Source organism: Cyprinodon variegatus, unplaced genomic scaffold, assembly GCF_000732505.1.
Source record: "Cyprinodon variegatus isolate N-32 unplaced genomic scaffold, C_variegatus-1.0 Scaffold1214, whole genome shotgun sequence".
NCBI classification, from domain to species: domain Eukaryota; kingdom Metazoa; phylum Chordata; class Actinopteri; order Cyprinodontiformes; family Cyprinodontidae; genus Cyprinodon; species Cyprinodon variegatus.
Window position 1 is genome coordinate 167,110 of NW_015151667.1, and position 20,769 is coordinate 187,878.

General features: G+C 37.0%; 2 protein-coding genes across 7 annotated transcripts in view; one reads left to right on the forward strand and one right to left on the reverse strand.

Moving 5' to 3' along the window:
• Positions 1-9,739, forward strand: part of hnrnpd (heterogeneous nuclear ribonucleoprotein D) — an 11,502-nt gene extending 1,763 nt beyond the window's left edge. Inside the window, exons 2-9 of one of the 5 annotated variants that reach the window (XR_001482115.1) lie at positions 1,692-1,860; positions 5,628-5,789; positions 5,882-6,013; positions 6,101-6,200; positions 7,673-7,828; positions 7,913-8,006; positions 8,385-8,486; positions 9,345-9,739. Coding sequence is in view for 4 of the 5 variants with exons in the window: in XM_015401382.1 (XP_015256868.1) it covers positions 1,692-1,860; positions 5,628-5,789; positions 5,882-6,013; positions 6,101-6,200; positions 7,673-7,828; positions 7,913-7,980 (787 nt within the window). In the remaining variant the exon portion in view is untranslated. Of the gene's footprint in view, positions 1-1,691; positions 1,861-5,627; positions 5,790-5,881; positions 6,014-6,100; positions 6,201-7,672; positions 7,829-7,912; positions 8,007-8,384 lie in introns of all 5 variants that reach the window. The other 4 variants (XM_015401382.1, XM_015401383.1, XM_015401385.1 and 1 more) reach the window with 4 other exon arrangements.
• Positions 9,638-20,234, reverse strand: LOC107102182 (vesicle-associated membrane protein 8-like). Of its 2 annotated transcripts, none has more exons than XM_015401387.1 (3): positions 20,096-20,234; positions 19,150-19,320; positions 9,638-10,117 (listed from the first exon to the last, which is right to left on the reverse strand). In XM_015401387.1, exons 1-3 carry the CDS (start codon positions 20,096-20,098, stop codon positions 9,980-9,982), a joined length of 312 nt encoding a protein of 103 aa, XP_015256873.1. In that variant the 5' UTR covers positions 20,099-20,234; the 3' UTR covers positions 9,638-9,979. The 2 variants fall into 2 exon arrangements, with proteins under 2 accessions (XP_015256873.1, XP_015256874.1); XM_015401388.1 differs by lacking the exon at positions 20,096-20,234 and adding an exon at positions 19,610-19,848.
• Between the last annotated feature and the right edge of the window lie 535 nt (positions 20,235-20,769).

Sequence of the window (20,769 nt, forward strand, 5' to 3'; positions counted from 1 at the left end):
ACAAAGATGTGAGTTGTTTGGGAGGGCCAGTAACACATTGGTGGAAAATGATGCAATTAGGCGACTTTTTACATTCCTGGGGGTCCCTGGTGATGCTATTCCATTCATGGAAGAGCAGAAGGTGAAAAAAAGAGAGCTAGTTTAGTCTTTAAAACAGACATGGCTACGGCTTAATGCTGACATGTTTGTTAGCTGTCAACAATTCAGTCAGAATTCTGAGATTAAAGTCATATTTCCCTTATTAAACTGAAACAATATTTAAAATTCACTTAACTATTTTTTTTTTTTTCAGTGGCCCTAATCCTCTTCTGTAGAGAGCAGTTCAGTTGCATCACAGAGTTTAGATTTGCAATAGATTTGCTTAATATGTTTGGTAGGAGAACTGTTATATTTATCAATGCTGCTGATGCTATAATACTCATGTTTAGGTCAGTAAAAAAAAAAAAAAAAATCAATTTACCAAACCCGCCTCCTGAACAGCTGTCATTAAAACGCATAGGCGGTTCTAGGCAGGGACCAACAGGGGCCAGCGCCCCTGGAGAACTGATCCTGGCCCCTGCACTTAAAACATACACCACAAAAAAATGACACATAAGTACATTTTCTTGAAAAAGGCTGTATTTTGCCTCAAAGCCAGTAGGTAATACAATTTACTAATGTAATAAGATGATTTCAATTAAAACTAAATAAAAATCAATCCTCTTCTTTCAAGTAGTTTACATGTAAGTATCTTATTTTGCGGGAAAATAAAATTTTCTTTGGCAATCATATTATTTATCTGCTAATTTTAAGATGATTTTACATTTTAGATCACTTTTTGCTGTCTCATAAAAAAATAAGTCATATGATTAAATCCATGGACAGAATTTACTGCACTCAAATCTTGGATCTTGTTTTGAGATTTATAGACTTTTTATTAAGAGACTATCATGATTTCAATAAGTCTTGCTCAGTGTATTTGCATCACTGCATTAGCAGATTATTGCACTTTAAGGAGAATCCTCTCAAAACAAATCTTCTCTTGCTTAGTATCAATCTTCATATGAGACCCTGATTAGATGGACCATTTTTGCGGCATGTAACTGATGATAATTGATGTCGACCAATTTAATCATTCAACTTTACAATTAACTTTTAGAAAATGCAATCACCTTAAAACTTCAGCCATATTAAGATACAACCAGGTTTTTTATTAACACTAATTTTGTTTTGTGTCCCGTTTAAAAATGACGGCCCCACCCTGGCCTCCCTTGGTAAACTAGAACCGCCACTGTTAAAACGTCACCACGGTATTTTATAATACCTTGCTACATTATTCATAGTCTTGTCATATTTTTCCTAATTAAAACAACAAACTTCTTGTTATTTAATGCAGCGTTCTTGGCCCAGGGTTTGCAACCTATAAAACATGTTTTTCGGTTTTAAACAATGTAAAATGTAAAATACTTTGATAAAAAAGGAAGCATAGATTTTCAATAATAATTTTCTAGACTCCTTTCCTTTTTTCTTAAATCACATCTAAATCACGTCTCCATTTGTTGTCAGTATAGCATCTTAACTGTCTCAGTCAGTAGAAAATATTTACATATCAAGTTTCCCTGCATGGCACTCGGAATCTGGAGTCTGTTATAAATGAAAATAAATTATTAACACTGTGATAATAAATTGTGCATCCCTTTTTTTATTCTCAGGAAGATGTTTGTCGGAGGGCTGAGCTGGGACACGACCAAAAAGGATCTGAAAGATTACTTCTCCAAGTTTGGGGAGGTGGTAGACTGCACGCTAAAGCTGGACCCTATGACCGGCCGTTCAAGGGGCTTTGGCTTTGTGCTCTTCAAAGATCCAGAAAGTGTTGAAAAGGTATTCCTCCGCTGCTAGAGGTTCTGCTTTTATTTAAAGGTCCATAATCATATCCAATTGTCAAGCAGAATATTTACGTTAGGGTTAGTTTGGAAACTGTTTACTGAAGGGTGGATTATACTTCTGCAAACGGACACATCGAATGTCGCAGAGGTCTGGTCACAAATCAGTTTTGCTGTTATGCTTCTGCACCGTCAGTCTGGAATTTCTAGGGACGCATAGCAGTTTCCCGCCAAAGCGCAAGGGGGAGCCTATTGGAGAACTCGCAAGAACTTCAGCGGATGGTCACAAGAACTTCTTCGGCGGCGCAGGCGGGAGTGTTTATTTTCTAAAACCATGTAGGTATGTCTGAGGCATCGCACAGGTGGTTTTACTTCCTAACCTCCTCGATCAACCTTTCGTCATGGTTATCCGTTGCTGTTATTACTCCTCGGCTTTTAAAATTGGCGTGCCCCGGCACCGAATCCAGAGGAACGACCACACAGACAGCTGGAAAGGAATACCAAGGACCAATCATAGCTGCTTTTTGTCTTCACACTTCCGCTTGAGGTCTGCGCGGGTTTGCGAACGTCCGATGTGTAGTCGGGATTTTTTTTTTTGAGGAACGCAGAGACAGATTCGATGGTTGCAGAGGCTATGCGTCAGAAGCATAAATCGGCCTTTAGTGATTAGGAGGCTGAAGTTCTGGTTATACTCCCCGCAACAGGTGTCGCTGTGAGCTTGTCGCAGATATTTTTGATTTATGCCCAATATTGAAGCGTGGTCTGCGCTATGTTATTCCACGCCACAACGCAAGAGGGACAATCAGGAACTAGCTGTGGGTGTAGATACGGCCGAGGCGGTGAGGAAGTGGGGGCAAGTTTGTGCGAAAACGGAGGGACACAAGGGTGAAAAATAGCGGGGATCCAGGTGGATAATGGTTCCCAGCGTTCTTGTGCACCTCGCTCTTCTAGCTGGTCCATCTTCAGGACTTGTTCACAAGCCGGTAAGATACCAAACAGGAAATACGCATAGTGTAGAGCGGATGTAGATTTGACCAATAAGAAGCCTTCTGTCTGCGGTCACCTACAGTTTCAGAGAGGTGCAGCAGAGTGTCTGCGGAAGGGGCGGAGGCATATCTGCATTCACTGCGACACACAATGACGACCTGGTTTCTGAGCATAAATCAGCCTTTTCCGTTAGGACACTTTGGTTTAGAGCAGCTCGTCCTGCCATTCCTCTTGCTGTATTATTAATGATATTGTTACTCATGTTAATCAAATAACTTTCAGACTGTCATGTTTTTCTCTGAACAAGTCAAACTGGTTGTGCTTTCAGACAACAATTGAAAGTGTGAGTCAAGCTCAAATCATTGTCAAACAGTTATCTCTGCAAACATATGGAAGAAATTCTCAACTTGCTCTCAAAATAAAAGAATTTCTTAACAACAATAATTCAGCTCCAAATTAATCATATTTAAGTTAAAACTTTGGACTAAAGCAGTGAAACTAAACAAAATAGCTACTATGTAGACAAGTGCTGGTGGAGATTCTCAGTCATAGTTATACCATAAAAGAAAAATTAAAAACAATCCACTGGACTTTGTTTTCAAGTTTGAAGACGTTTAGCTTCCCATCCAAGAAGCTTTTTTAATTCAACTGAATAGAAAAAGCTTCCTGGATGGGAAGCAAAATGTCTTCAAACTTGAAAAAAAAAGTCTACTGCATTGTTTTTAATTTCTTTTTTTGGTATGTAGACAAAGAAGAAGGAATTAAAATGGTTGAAAACCATAAATGAAATGATGCATCGATATCACAGTTTGGCATGGATTTGAAGAGTTTGGAATGAGGTCAAATTAGCTTTACACGGATATAAAATAATTTAAATATGGTCAAACCATTTTACAGAGTAAATTCAAGAAGTAAATACAAAATTATTTGGTAAAATAATATTTCATGGAATTATTTGCATAGATCAGAAAACAATATTTCTTTATATAATGACTTGTAAACTTCTGTGATTATTCCTGAAGGAAAAGCTAAGGTTTGGTTCCTGAAGACAGTGGAGCAAGTAGCTAGCAAACATGAGGATACTTATCTTAAAAAAGGTTTTTGTCATAGTTTAGCAATCATATCTAATCAGTGTATCAGTAAACACATTAACATTATATTTTCAAGCACTTGTTGAAATGAAGTTTATCTTTACAAAGATCATCTTAAAACATGTCAGTATGAAGTGATCTAACATGCAGGCCCCAGTAGCTTGTTGTTACCTTGCTTTACACAAAAGTAGAACTCATAATATGATCAGAAATAATAAAAAGAAATGAATTATTTACTGGAAACTTTTCCCCACCTTTGCCAGACCTGTGATTTCTATGATCTCTGTGTGGAAAGGCTGAGGTGTCTCCAATGTACGGGAGAGCCTAGCATGTCCAGTCCATCTCTCTGTGGACTGTGACTGGTTAGCATAGATGGGGGGACTAGTCATGCCCTCCCTTCCAGCCTCTGATACCTCCAAGTTATTCCTGCAAAACTGATTTTGATTCTGAGGAGATCCACTCAGCCTTTAAGCTCAGAAGGTTCTGAACCTTATCTTGCCATTCATGAGTTTTCAACAATGTGTTACTCCTGCAGAGAGCTGCCACTGCAAAAACCATCTAGAAATAAGTACAAAATTTCTTAAAATAAGTGTATTTACCCTTAATTTTAGTAGGTAAATAAGACGATTTGCCAATGGAATGAGTATTTATACTCCTAAAATAAGACAATTAGATAATATTCACTTGAAATAAGACAAAGCAATTGTTTTTTTCTTATTTTAAATGTAAATTGTCTTGTTCCATTGGCAAGGTGTCTCCCTTATCTCCTCAATTCAAGACAAAATTCACTCAATTTAAGCAAAAATAACTCATACAGATTTTCATTTTTTGCAGATCATTCACTGGAAAAAATCCCAATCTAGATAAGTCATTTTTTCTTAAAATAAGTGCATTTGTTGTTGGATTGAGGAGGTAAAAGAGACTTTTTGCCAACCGAACGAGACAATTTACACTTAAAATAAGAAAACACAATTGCATTGTCTTATTTTAAGTGCATATTATCCAATTATCTTATTTTAAGAGTAAAAATACTCATTCCATTGGCAAACTATCTCATTTATCTACTCAAATTAAGGATATATACACTTAATTTAAGACATTTTTACTCATTTCTAGATCGTTTTTCCATCATGTCCGTGTGATATGTCTCTACACTGCAAAAAACCATCTAGAAATGGGTAAAAAAAATTATTAGATTAAGTGTATTTACCCTTCATTTGAGTAGGTAAATAAAACGGTTTGCAAATGGAATGGGTATGTTTACCACTAGAATAAGATAGTTAGATAATATGCACTTGAGATTAGACAATGCAATTGTTTTTTTCTTATTTTAAATGTAAATTGTCTTGTTCCATTAGCAAAGTGTCTCACTTACCTCCTCAACTCAAGACGAAATGCACCTAATTTAAGCAAAAATGAATTATTTAGATTTCCATGTTTTGCAGTGTATGAGAGTGTTTTGCAGAGGGGGTCTGCAGGCAGAAAACCAGCATGGGCAGTGGTCCCCAATGTCCAAAATTAATACCGTGGGTTATGGCAAAACACATAAAAGGTTTTAGTTTAACAAATCAGTAATGAGCTAAGTGAATAGGCATATGGGATAAAGATAGGATTTCTACCAGCTTTATTTGGCATTAGAGTTGCAGACATTTTGTTATTTCGCTCTAACTGCTTCCTCTGTGTGAAGGTTGCCTCACAGAAGGAACATAAGCTCAACGGGAAGGTGATTGATCCCAAAAAAGCAAAGGCCATGAAGAGCAAGGAGCCGGTAAAGAAGATCTTTGTCGGTGGGCTGTCCCCAGACACCCCCGAAGAGAAAGTCCAAGAGTATTTTGGTGCCTTCGGAGAGGTATGTTTTCTTACCCCATGAATGCGCTCCTGGGTTAATGTCTTTCTTCTTAAATCCACTGAATGTTACATCCATGCTATAAAAATGATCAGGTGGAGTCCATTGAGCTTCCCATGGAGACCAAAACAAACAAAAGAAGGGGCTTCTGCTTCATCACGTTCAAAGAGGAGGAACCAGTGAAGATGATCATGGAGAAAAAGTACCACAACATCGGGCTCAGCAAGGTTCAGTCTGTTTTATTTATCCTTCTGTATATCCACGTATCTGTGGCTTTAAAGACACTAATAAGGAAGTCTGATTGGCTCCTCCAGTGTGAAGTAAAGGTGGCCGTGTCTAAGGAGCAGTACCAGCAGCAGCAGTACTGGGGAGGAAGAGGAGGATACTCATCCAGGGCCCGAGGGAGGGGTGGTGGTAAGTTTCTCAGTTTAAAAAAGAGGTGAACTAGAGCTGATGGTTGCATGCATCTCCCCCTAGTGGTCAGTACAGGAGATGATTTATGCTTAAAATATCTTATTCAGAGTGTTTAATATCTACTTATCATATTTTAAGGGCAAAATACGGCAGATCATTTTGATTACATATTTAATTTAAGGAATTGTTCCTTATTTTTATATCAGATTTTGCAGTGTTCTGCTTGATTTACAGCTATGCCAGAAACAGGGAATTCGAAGGTCCCTGCTCAGGACTTAAAGGGGAACGCCTATTTTTTACATTGGCCCCTTGATTTTATGTTATTACGTCATGTTCTACTCACCCATATGAGTTTACGCTCTACCCCTTCTATTCATTCTAGCTAATCTGAATCGTTCAATTCCATTTGGAGAGCGAGATCATCTGTGGTAGCAGCACTAGACATCTTCCAGGCATGTGAGGAAAACTAGCAGCAGTTCAGCGGACAGGAAGAATGAACGGTAGCCAGCGCACGTGGATGACGTCATACACGCGCCGCTCCGTTTTTAAAAGAGCTAAATATAAAAAATATAGTGATTCGCCTGCATGTTATGAATGCTGGCGTACCATAAAGAATAAATTCTGAACAGTTTAGCTTGTGCCTTCAAGTCGTTGCCCATAGGAAGACGTTACTTGGATATAACCTAACGGAATATCTTCAGAACGGCTCCAACTGACACAAAACTCATATGGGTGAGTAGAACATGATGTAATAACGTTAAATCAAGGAGCCAATGTAAAAAAAAAAAATGCTGTTCCCCTTTAAGTATTAAAAAAAATAATAATAATAATCTAAATGAATTGCATACCTTTTTTTAAGGCCTTACAAATCGACATAATTTATGAATCCAAATTAACATGTCGAAAGTGGCGACCCTAATTCCTTTCTTTATGTTCGGTTGTCTTTGTGATCATAGATCACAAAACCAATTTCCTATATTTGTAAAAATATTCTTGTAATGAAGACTTTCTAATTTAAAAAAATAGTATAAAAACTATTAGTAATGGTGCTTTTAAAGTTCAAATTTCATATCATACAGACATGAACATAGGAAAGTTTAGAAAAATAGAAATGTAGTCACGCCGATGGGGAAACACTACAAAAAATGTAAATCTAAATAAGTAATTTTTTTCTTAAAATTTTTGCATTTTTTTCTTAAATTGAGGAGGTAAGTGAGGCACTTTGCCAATGAAATGGCAATGTACAGTTAAAATAAGAAAAAAAACAACTGCATTGTCTTATTTCAAGTGCATTTTATCTAACTGTCTTATTCTAAATGTAAAAATACTCATTAGCAAAATAGTTTTTTACTTATATCTAGGTCGTTTTTGCAGTGCATTCAGGCGAGTCGTCAGCAAAGCAAAGCACCTTCAAAAACGCACAGATTCAGGCTGACATACAAACCTTTTTTTTTTTTTTTATTCATCCGCAGGTCCCAACCAAAACTGGAACCAGGGTTATGGTAACTACTGGAATCCGGGATATGGGAATTATGGAAATTATGGGTATGGTAATCAAGGATATGGTGGATATGGAGGCTATGATTACTCTGGTTACAACAATTATTACGGATATACCGACTACAACAGTGAGTATCAGCAGAGCCGTCCGGTATTTCATTTTGCGTTTTGGAAAGCTGCGATGGTTTGACGGGTGAATTTTGGCCTTGCAGATCAATCTGGTGGATATGGGAAGTCACCACGGCGTGGTGGTCACACCAACAGTTACAAACCGTATTAAAAGTGGAAACCCTCAACTCCTATTAGGTATGTAGCACCAACAATATACGTAAAAAAAATAACAAAGCAACTTGAATTAGCTTTTTTTTTTTTGTAATATTGGTGCAAGTTATTTTTTTCACGTAAATTTGTTTTTCTGAAGTGTTTTACAGTAGTTAACATAAAGGCTTGTGGCGATAATTTAAAGCAGCCGGCCTTCTGCTGCCTCTTTTTTTGTTGTTACATCTTCTCTTTGTGTTTTGGTTGTTTTTCTTTTTAAGCTGTAAAGTTAACAGGTAAACTACTACAGTAAATGGATGCCAAAGTTAAAGGATGTGCAAAAGGAAACAGAAAAGAAAAAAAAACAGAAAAAGGAAAAAAGTGTGTTGTGTCCTAACTCTGACATACCTTGTTTGTACCTGCCAGCGGAGCTTCCTTGCAGGCCATGAGCTGACTCCCAGATACTCTCAGGGCCCGCTCAATGCGGACCGGGTATGAGAAGCATACGCTCTCGAATGCTGCCGTTTGGTATGGTCTTCCAACATCCTGTATCCGCATTTCTAAACTAAACAATAGGGGAACACGTCCAGCTTTTGTCGTCTTTCTTTCCATTTTTTTAATTTCTCTCTCTTTTTTAATTTCTCTGAAACTGTAATGTAAAAAGTTAAAATCTACACATGTAATTGTCATTTTTTTACAGGCCCTTACTCCCCCACAAGTAATGATTATACATATGAATAAATAACAATTTGCTTTTCAAAGGATACATACAGACTTCTCTGGATTTTCCAGTTCCCTAATGTTAATATATGTATTTAAAATGCTTGTTTCTTTATTTAGCTAGTAGACCATGAGCTTAAAGCTGGTTCGTTTTTGGACTCTACCGAGTTGGGGGATAAAGTGCTTTAATTTGTGTAAATGTATTGTTCCTGTTTTTTTTTTTTGGTTTTTTACTGACAGCGATGGAAAAGACTCCTCTTTTTCTTTTTGTTAATTTCCCTGTAACACATCTTCTTCTTATATCCACTGATTTTAAAAAACATAAAAAAAACATACATACACTCAATCAAAATGTCATAATTCCAGAAATTTGCATGTAATGCTCTCTATAATGTGTATTTATTTATTTTTTATAAATCTGAAAGCTTTTTCCATTTAGTATTTTGGTTTTTGACTTCCTCTTCTGGATTTCTAGCTTAATTGCAAAATTGTTCTTTCTATTATCATTTTTAAGATGTAAACTGTTAAAATAATTCTCCTCAGCTTGTAATTCTTACTGCTTTTATCATATAGGGTATTAAAGACAGGGGATTCCTATCTTTCTTTAAGTAAGTCTGCAGATGGGCGCTCACCTTTAGCTGACTTGTTTCTGTTTGTTTCCTGCAGGTTTCAGAGCGATTAAAAGGCTGCGGTGCGCTGGTGAAGCCACACAGATGATCCAGCAAAGACTCGACTAGTTTATCAAAGTATATGAAGACTGCTTTGACCTACAGTATATTTCTCCTGTATTCACTGAAGTATTTTTTTTTGTTTTGCTTGCTACAGAGGTTTAGCATTGTTCACCTTCCTCATTCTTTCTTGATCCGTGTTTAAATTTCTCCAAGGCTGCTTGTCACTCTTCACGTATTCCCGACTAAAAAGTAGTTTTGGTTTCAAAAAAAGATCAACAGAGACCAGAGCACAGTTTACCTGCTTTATGGTGTTCATCATCAGTCATATAATACAAATATTCTTACAGTTTGACATGAATAAACATACATTATGTACATGTTATCTATTGGACATTGAAATGATCAAAATAAAAATAAAAAAAGCAACAAAAAGAACTTGTCTGCGTTCTTTGAGCATGGATTAAGTGATTTTTTTTTTATATATCTGCATTGAATGTGGAGTGTTTTGGTTTTATGTCAGCACGTTATGGTTCCCATTCTCGCATCGTCGGGGATCTTCATGAATTACCACGTGCTGTTTAAATTCATGTGTGCAAATGATTGTCTGGTGGCGGTTTGGAGGGGGAGGGGTTAAATGACTTTGGTGGCAGCCAGGATTATCAGTATCAGGATAATCAGCACAATTACGCCGATGATGATCATCAGTTTAATGTTCTTCCACCAGTATTTCCGGGCGACCCGTGTGGATGTTTTCTGGAAGGAGTCGGCCTGGAAAGGAAGACGGTGAGTTATTAAAATTGACTTGATGAAGGAAATTCGAGTCTATGGCATTAACTAAACCTACGTTTACAGAGGTGGTGTTTTACAAGAGAGGAAAAGGAAAGAAATCAGAAAATAGTAATTTAAGAGAAAAAGAAATTTGATGATAGATCAATTTAATCTGACAGTTCCTGTTCAAGTGGTTTAGGATATAGAGGGAATTTTGTTCCATTATTGTACCAAGAAAATAACATGTTTTATAAATGGAAATATGGAGAAATGCACTCTGTAAGTGAAATGCAAATTTTGATATGAATTTTGAGATATTTTCTCAAATTGTATCTAAAAAAAAAAAAGATTGAAACATTTTTCACATTCTATTTTTTTTTATACACCTTATCTTTTTTCCCTCTTTTTTAATTTCTCTTTGCCAGATTGAGTTTTTTTAAATTGCATTCTTTTCAAATTAAACTTCCCACTTCGAATTCTAGGGGCGGGCTTTCCTCTGGAGAGAGGAGATAAAGACGCATTTCTATTGGTTGGCATGGATGACAACATTTTTATTGGTACTTGGCAAGTGAAGGCTTGAATAGAAGTGATCGTAATCAGTAAACTGCAGTTTGAAAATATTGCAATTCGTAAAACAGAATCTGAAAAGAGACATTTGAGAAAATGAAATAATTTGAAAAAATAAATCTGAGAAAACAGCAAAAACCTATTTCTAATTAAAATGCATAAAAACATTTTCCCCTCAAATTTCTATTTATAAAACAGACTCTCTGCCTGCAGCAATAAGATCAACTTCCCTCCATAGAAAACAGTTCTCTGTTCAAACCAGAGGGAGCATAGAGAGTCGTGACATCATGGGATCATATTCTCTACCTGCTGTTTAGATAACAAGTAAGAAGCAATAAAGCAGGAATGGATTTATAGATAAAGAAGTGCCAGTGGAAAACCCAGCTAACTGATGATGGGGATAATATCTGAATCCACTTATGAATCCTAGTATATAAACCATTTTATATCCCTATAAACATATTTGTTGTTTCATACCGGTTCAAGGATTTGCAAATGTCTGGAGCACAATTTAGTAACAAGAAAATTCAGAGTGCTGCAAATAAAACATAAGAAAACAGAAAAAAGGTCACTGCGGTGGCATAAAAAGAGGCAAGTAAAGAAACGCTGGACTCCAAATTTAAATTCATGGTGTTTAACTAGAACAGTTAAAGGCAACTTGATTTAAAGCAGCTTAGGATTTTATTACTTCAACAGCTTAGGAACTAAAATATGCTTCTCCTTGTTTGGTTCTGGGATTGCTGAGTAGCTTTGAGCAAGAATGTGTTGTTTTAAAGCAATTCAATTATTTTCGATTTTTAAGTGTGTTATCTGCGACAGGGAGCCGGGGGAAATGATTTTAGAACTGGAAAGATGTGCTCCACTTTTTTAGCTTTAGTGAGGAAGCAGGCAGCAGCTTTCTGGATCAGCTGCAGCTTTCTGATCGTCTTTATAGGCAAACCTGTGGAGACACTGCTACGGTAATATAGTCAACTAAAGACAAATGCATCAACGAGTTATAGAGTTATAGATTTTTAGGCGATAAAAGGCCAACTTTGTTACTGTCTTTATGTTCCTCTGGAGGTTCAAAAACATGCAGTTTTGTTTTAAATCAGCAAAAAACTAATTTTGAGGCTTCCTATTTTTATTTAAAGAAGAAGGGACCCAAACAGGATTACATCAAAGCTTAGGGACAAACTGAAATGCCAGCAAAGATGGAACGTTTCAGGGATGCCTACAAATATTCATAATTTAAATATTAAATAACTGTTTGTTTACATTCATGAAGCACACTAAAAGATTATGCTACTGCATGCATCGCTTCTAGAGATTTTCTGTCCATCAGCTCATCGAAAACATCCGCAAATACCCTCAGTGTTTAGGTGCTGTTGAGTTAAAGGGCTAAATGTGATTCCCCAGAACAGCTTGCTGGGTGTTATTGAACTGTAGAAATGCAATTAGGTTTCCTACAAACTAAAAATACTCATTTTGGAGATTAGAACTTTTCCAGGTTATACATGTAAATAGGGTAAATTAGTGTTTTTGATCACCTGCCAACCCCTTATAAATGGAGTCACCCCCCATCCCTTAGTGAGGTCTAGAAGCACAAGATCTATATCTAGCCATTCAGCAAAGATACTGGCTGTACATCTTATTTTGGCATTTGACCAATTAGATGAGCCCTTGAAAGATATATTACCTACTGTAATTTAAGTTTTAAAAAAATGTAACAAGTCAAGAAAAAAGGTAGTAAAAAGTTAATAATCCTAGTTAACAATCAGAGATGGCAAAAGTACTCACTTTCCGTACTTGAGTAAAAGTACAGATACTTGTGTTAGAAAATACTCTGGTAAAAGTGGAAGTACTGATTAAACTTCTTTACTCAAGTAAAAGTAACAAAGTACAGGCTTGTAAATTTACTTAAAGTATAAAAGTAAAAGTAGAAACCACTTTTTTCATGCCGTTGCCTACATTTTAAATGGATGTCTGCCAATAGGACTAGATCTCCGTTGTGTTCATTTTCAATCATCTCGTCGTCCATGCTACTATGCTAACGCCAACGCCACCAAGCTGCAATGATTTGCCGCGAATGAATACCGCCGAATCTGTCGATTCATCTTGTAGTGGTGCGTCAAATGCAACGTAGATTCCCATCCAATTAGATTGAATTTGGTATTGATGATGTGAAAAATAATAACGGTAACTCCATTGAAATGATTCAAAACTAAAGTAACGAGACAATTTTTTAAAATGTAAGGAGTAGAAAGTACAGATATTTGTGTAAAAATGTAAGGAGTAGAAGTAAAAAGTCGCCATAAAAATAAGTAGTAAAGTAAAGTAAAAATATCAGAAAAATCTACTTGAGTACAGTAACGAAGTATTTGTACTTCGTTACTTCCCATCTCTGTTAACAATTACATTTAGGTTCATAAACTAAAGAATGTAAGTGCCAGTATCAGCATTAATGCCTCTAAGGTTATGTTGTACCCAAAAAAGTTTTTCTTTCCCTCTCAGAGTGTTTTTTATTAATTTCTTATAGAAGCACTTTTGCTATTTTTCTTAATATATTCGGGCAAGTTGGCGTTTCTTATTATATTTATTACATTATTTTTGCCATCAAAATATCCATATTTTTTTAATGTTACAAAGGTTATAAGGTCTGGTCCTGGATTCCAATAACACTATTGGCTTAAAGTTTTGATTTTCTAATTATTTCACTGAATGCTCTATAAAGAGGTAGATAGGAAGCATTTTAGGTGGCACATGTTTCAGTTGCCACTCAGAGCTGAAATGTGAAACAGTGCCATTTATAAGAAGACACAATGTTCACTGCTGCACTGGGGGAAGTGTAAATGTTTAATTTGGAACTTAAAATAAATGAAACGAGGATCCTTGTTGTAAAAGTTAGAGGGTTTTTTTTCACAATCCTCGGCTTTTACTTTGGCTGCTGCACACATGAATCAAGCAACAAACTATTTGTTTAGATTCTGACTATTTTTATTAAACTAACAAAACCAGCTCTGTACCGACTCAAACATGTCCCAGAGGGTTTTGAATACATGAAATGCAGACAACCACACTATTAACTTCACTTCCTGTTTAAAATGTCCAGATCACAGAGCATTTCTTCTTTTTTGTTTTGTTTTTACAACCGGTTTATTGGACTCTTAGACCTGATTGAGCCTGAAATCAAGTTTGATGACTGTTTCTTCATCCATAGAAGCCGATAGTTACTGAGCAGAGATAATTACCATGGTGATTTATCATAGTGGGTTTTGGCATTTATTTTGTTTTGGATGATGGCTTTAAATATATCTTTGTTTTTATGGTGTAAAGTCTAAAGTCAATATCTGGGTCCAAACCGCAGCACTGTATTTTTTTTTAACCAACACTAAAGCATTAAAGTGATAACAATGTGTGTTAAGCATGTAGAATATTGCTCACAGCGAAGCAAAAGTGGGAGAAAATCCACCTTGCTCCTATTAAACATGATGCTTTGCATATATTATAGGGTTGGTTTTTGACCTGCATTATAATATCTAAACAAAACATTCTTTCATAAAGGAAATACAGCTTCAAACCTATTTTTGCAAACTGTAAATGGGGTAACCTATTCAAAATTGCACCTTTCTATCAATTCTGTAAAGATTTGGAGGCTAACCATGACATCCGATTACACACAGAGGAAAGTTATTTGCTTATTGAACTCTGTTGCAATGGAAAGAGAATAGAGGTTAAGTAAATTTAATTTAAAACGGAGCAGGCATCGATACTCAGAGAGTAAAGAGCTGTTTTGTTTGCTACTTAAAAGTGTTAACTATGCATGCATTGATGAGTTGGCTGGTATGAAAGGACGGTAATACTGTAGTCACTATCAAATAAAATAGAGGTGGTTAGGATACCCCGAAATTAAATTGGTTGATCTGAAACAATGACCTGGTCAGTTTCTGACAAATATGTTGATTGATCTGTATACTGTATATACCTGGATATACTGTATATATATTGTTTATTCTTAATGCACCTTTTTCCTCCCTGTTTGCACCTTCTGTAACTTCTATGCCATTATGTGACGAGTGAATTTCTCCGCTGTGAGATCAATAAAGCTAATATAATCTAATCTAATAAACATTGGTTTAATCGACTAGATTGATTGTTTTTCCAACCAATCTATTCTTACAATGCAGGGTCCTGTAAAACTTCTCCTAAATATATATTTTTGTCAAAAGAAGCCAACATACGGGGATCTCAGTTGTACCTTTCATTTTGATCTTTTTTTCTTAAAGGAATAGTACACCCAAAACATGATTAGCCTTCATTTTCTACTCACCCCCATGCTGAACAACACTCTGGAGTACTTTTTTGATATCTCAAATGCATCTGGAGATCTGGGAGGCTTCTTGCTGTCTGCTGACATTCAAATAATGGAGGTCTATGGCGCCCGAGACAGAAAGGTCCATAAAAGTCCACAAAAAACGTGTCAATATTCCTCCATACTGCTCGTCCAATGTATTCCAAGTGTCCTGAGTGGGTAGCATCCAGAATTTACTCAATACGTAGTCATTTAGAATGTTTTTAGAGCATAAACAGTAGTGTATAGGATTTCCTAAAAGCGCGTTCACGAGTCTACGGAAACCGCGGCAGACCAAACCAGATGAAAGTGCGCATTCAGCGTCTGCTCTGCCAATAATGCAAGCGTAGAAGAAGAACTGTGCTGTTTACCTGTGCAAAGAAAGAAACAACGAAAGAAAAATGTCTGAGGACTTCAGTGTTGAGGAAGAGCATGAGTTCTTTGTCGAGCTGAACGGCACTTTCGTCTGGTTTGGTCTGCCGCGGTTTCCGTAGACTCGTGAATGCGCTTTTAGGAAATCCTAAACACTACTGTTTAGGCTCTAAAAACATTCTAAATGACTTTGTTTCGAGTAAATTCTGGACGCTACCCACTCAGGACACTTGGAATACATTGGACGAGCAGTATGGAGGAATATTGACACGTTTCTTGTGGACTTTTATGGACCTTTCTGCCTCGGGCACCAGACACCTCCATTATTTGAATGTCAGCAGACAGCAAGAAGCCTCCCAGATCTCCAGATGCATTTGAGATATCAAAAAAGTACTCCAGAGTGTTGTTCAGCATGGGCTAATCATGTTTTGGGTGTACTATTCCTTTAATAACTGGTGGAACCTGAGGCTCCATTCACAGAAACAGTCTAATTTCACCTTGCTAGCATGTTCAACACAAACCAGCAGGAGCCAAAAGCTAAGCTCTATAGGTGACCCTCGTAACCATTTGATCATCAAACCAGACTGAACAAAACAGACATTAGAAAATCGCCAAAATCAGTACCGTGAAAAACACAGTTTAGCGTATTTGATTTTCCACCAAAACACAGCGGCTCTGGTGAGATCATCCACAATCACTCCCTCAGCCACAGAGGCAGCGAAAACTGGGATAGTTGGACAAAAATACAATAATATATCTATATTTTTTGTAATATAAAACATCTTAAGATATACAGCTGTGCTCAGATGTTTGCATCAAATCCATTAGCATCACTTTAGCTTGAGACTTTTAATGATTTATTTGAACAGTTAATTAATTCGGTTAGAATCATTATACAGCATTGATTAGGATTTGATTACAGGTTCTTTCTAACCCACAAAGGATCAAATTACACTTTAAGGGTCAGAGATTTTCAAAAATCATTGCTAATACTTGGTTTTTATAAAGCCTTCTGCAGCTATCAATACAAATATTTAAATCTTCATTTTGTGTTTATAATAGTTGAAAAAACTTGATACAAAATGTTGGATTTAAATGAGAGAACCCCTTTGGTAAACAATCCTAGAAATCTGTATTAGCCTGCTAAAACAACAAAAAAATAGATCAGAAGTGCTTGCCTGGAGGGAACCCCTCAACATAATACTACCGTCGCCGTGCTTGTATGTTTTCTTCCTTTTCTTTTTAGCGCTTACAGACATGAAAGGGCCTATTGTAATACTAGATTAATGATCATTTGACTGCATTTAGAGCTGGAAAAAAGGAAAATTTTCACCTCATTGCCAAAGAAAGTGGAAGAAACACCTGTAGAATCTTTCTCCTCCCATGTAGAAAATAACTACATAGATGAGACAAACCAGATGAAGTGGCTTAGGGGAAATTAAGCAACTTCAAAGCAGCCATGTTGGTTTGACTGCGAGGAGGTGAGTAGGAAGAGTTGCTTCAAACTACTTTGTATGCAGCTGTAACCTGACCCGCAGACATTCAGCCATGAGTGCACACAGATCTACAAAATCTCTCAAGATTTTCAAGCATGAAAAGCTTCAGAAATGTTAAACTCTAGCAATGTTTGATTGTAAAAAGCGGAATTTGTCATGTGTGCACCTGTAAATCTAGAACATTGTGATTATTGATCATTATCTGTGAATTACAATCATATTTATCTTGTATTATCCGCTGCGTCTCTCTCCAGATTTCCCCCTCTAGTTTTTTACACCATAATTATTTTCTACCACATTATTTATCCTCTTCATAAAAATGTTTGCTTGTTTACCTTCATTCTCCGTTTCCTTTTCTACGGCATGTTTAGCTGGTAAGTTTGAACAGAGTTTGGCGCAGAAGTAGTCATATATTTGGAAATTGTTTCCCACTTTTTCCACATTATTAACACAAACTTAATGGTATATTTAATATTTTGCATGATGAATAAAAAACAAAGTATTATAAACTTTGAGATTGAAAGAAAAATTGTTATCTTAAAACAAACATCCAACGGAACACAAACAGCAGTAAAAGGCTGCTGTTTGTGTTCAGCTCCTCGGATTAAACAGTTGTTACAGCTGCAAGTCTTTAAGGGTGTGTCTCAACTAACTTTGCGGCTCCTGAGTCTGAAATCTGGTTCTTTCTTTGCAAAAAGCTTAAGCCTTAGAATGAAGAGCATTTGTAAACATCATTTACTAAGCCTTGCTGCAGATTCCTAACTAGATTTAGGTCTGAATTGTAGCTCTTGCTGCTTGTTTAGGGTCATTGTTTTGTACCAAATCAATTGCAGTTGGTTTTCTTCCAGGGTTACTCTGAGGCTCCGTCCACACGAAGACGAACCCTGGCCTAAACGCACAAATTTTTCACCAAACCAGCCTCTCGTCCACACGAAGCCGGCGTTTCGGGGGTCTGTAAACGATCTTTTTTTTATTCAGCCTTCAGAGTGGGAAGATTTTGAAACGCCGTTTTCGCGTTTCCATCTTTACGCTCATATTTTTTTTTACACGCATGCGTCATAGCGTCGCCTCTAAACACGCATGCGCGACACAGTATCACAACAACAATGGCGCCGTTGCTGCTAATGCTACTCACCCTGCTGTCGGGCTTACAACAGAATCTTCTTCTTCTGGAATATCTCCAGGAAGAACAGAGCAATATCGACGACATAGTTCAGCACCTGAATTTGACTTAACCACGAAAATGGACCCGCAGGGCAACCATGTATAAATATTAGTGCGCATGCCGAACATTTCGTCGCTTATTTTTGCTTTGGCACCACAGCGCCACTTACAGGCCTGGCATACATTTTGCAGCGTTTTCATGCATTCGTGTGGACGCTCACATTTATTTTACGTCTCCGTCTTTACGGCAAACGTTTTGGAAAATATCAGCGTTTCGTGTTCGTTTTGACTTCGTGTGGACGGGGCCTGAATTTCGCTGAATTCCTCTAACCATTGACTTCTACCAGCTTTTGCTAATGTAAAGCATCTCCACAGCATGACCTTGCCTCTCCCATGTTCCATAGTGATGCATTTCGGGTAATTTTATTGAAAATTTTTATCGCATTGTGGATGTACAGTAGACACTCTAACCATGGGGTATTTCATACCTAACCTTTCCTGCTGTGTTCTTTCAAGTTTATGAGGCTGTTTATCCAAAAATTTTCTCTAACAAAAAGTTCTGAGGCTTTCAAAAAAAAGTTTGTGGATTCTGAGTTTTATTTAGGGGAGTGAAAATAAAATGCCTTGCTTTTTATGGTAGCGATGTGACGGATTGGGAAAATGTTTTAGGGGTTGTGAATATCTTTGCAAGGTGTTTTGCATGACTTATGTAAAGTTTTTTTCCAGGTAAACATTATTTTAGAATGAACCAAAACATTTGCAATTGTTTTCTGTTGCATAGTGTGCTTATCGTATGAGGGAAATGGACAGATGAAGCAAATACCGGGGGGTTTTCCTACAGATTTAACCTGTTAATGTACTGCAACAGCTTAAAAACGTCCTCTTTAAGAGCTTTAAATGATGACGATTAGGCTACTCAGTGTTGAGCTTTCAATTACTAATCTCTTTCTTGTTTTGTATAGATTGTTGAATTATTTAAGTTCAAACAGGATGTTAGGTTAAAAGATACTGGAGCATAAAGTGACAGGTTCAGTCCACGGAAACACTCAGATCACTCATATAGGGTGTATAAAGGTTGTCACTTGTTTTTATCTCATACTCACAGATGCTTGGAGGTCATCCGTCTTGCCGATGAGATCATCTAATCTGTCGCCCCTCTCCAGCACTTTGTTGATGTTGTCTTTCAGTATAACTTTAACTTCATTGACCTGACTCTGGACCTGGTCGAACGTATTGGAGGAGCCCTGGGCGGGCGGCTGTGGGTTTACTTCAGCCTACGGGACAGAACATTGCCAATGTTAGGCTCTGGTCAAACATTTATTGGAAACTGAAAGTTTTACAGTCAAATATAGAGGAGCTTCAGTCGTCACTCCTAATGGCCTAGTTTCTCTTCCTGCTACTGTGTTATACAGGAAAGACCTTGATATCTGTCTTATTTTAACAGGATCGGTTTGCCAGTAGAGGAAATTAAAGTTTAAAAGTTCATTTAAGTCAAAATGAGAAATTAGATCGACTTTAATTTGACGGAAATAAAACTGTAAAAGGAAAAAGGTCTCCACTTACCATAGTAACTCTGTCTTTTTAGCCCCAACTAACCAAACTCAGCTTCACACAAATAAAATCAAACAAGAATCTTCAACTAAAGCCCAGCCTTGTCTGCTGAATAAAGCCAAAGTATCTTCAGGGTGCTTCTTCTAACTCATATGACTCACACAGCTGGAGCTCAGCAAATGCTTGCTAAAGGTTGCACCTCTGCTCAGTAACTCATTAACTACCAGTTGCTTCAATCAAAGTCTCATTGGTTTTACTGGAGCTGTTTACCATCACCACAAAGAACTAGAGCAACTCTGATCATGTTCGGGCTAAACTTTCATTTCCTGCTTTTTCAGAAGCAGGGCTGCTGCATATTTTTCACACAAGAGCGACCACTTAATGAGGCTTGGGGATAAGCAGCTTTAACTAAAAAAGAACAAAAAAAAAAAAAGGAAACATTTTGGTTCAACTGAGGAAAACACATCTGTCAGTTGTATTTCTATGTGTTTTACATACCATCAGCTGTCAGGAGAGGATCCAGGCCGGCGCTCTGCTGATATGTCCGGGCAAAGGGCTGTGTGTTTTCGACACAGGGAGATTTGCAAGGCAATAAAGGGGTGAAGTCACGCTCTTGCTCCACTTCATTTCCTCATCCTGTGCAGCTTGTTATTTCAGCAGTATGGCGGCTAGAGTGACACAGAATCTGCTTTATTTGAGCCACAATGAAGCAAGAGTCTTAGTTTTTTTTAATAACTGATTCTGCCTTTTTAGGATTTACTAGATTACAAACCAGTCTATTTACTTTGAATTGGCACCCAGCTGTAGATAATATAAATCTTTATTATAAAACTTGTTTTGTGCATATTTTTTCTTTTATGAGTGTATTGTATAGTGGGTTTGGTTTTATTTGTCTCTTATTTGGTTGTCAAAATCCTCTTTTAAAAGTTTTTCAGATCATCTCACCTCATAGCTAAATCATGTCTTCACTTGTCTTACACCCTAAGGGGGTATAAATAAATTTCTGCCTGACAAAAAACACACAAAAGTAAATAACTTATAGCCTCACAGCTATTAAATCTAAGAACAAACCCTTGGTACGTCTGTAAAGGTAAGATGTCATAGAATGGTTTTCTGGTGTCAGCACCATTGTAGCTTTGACCCTGCCTGAAATATTAGGGACAAAATACAAA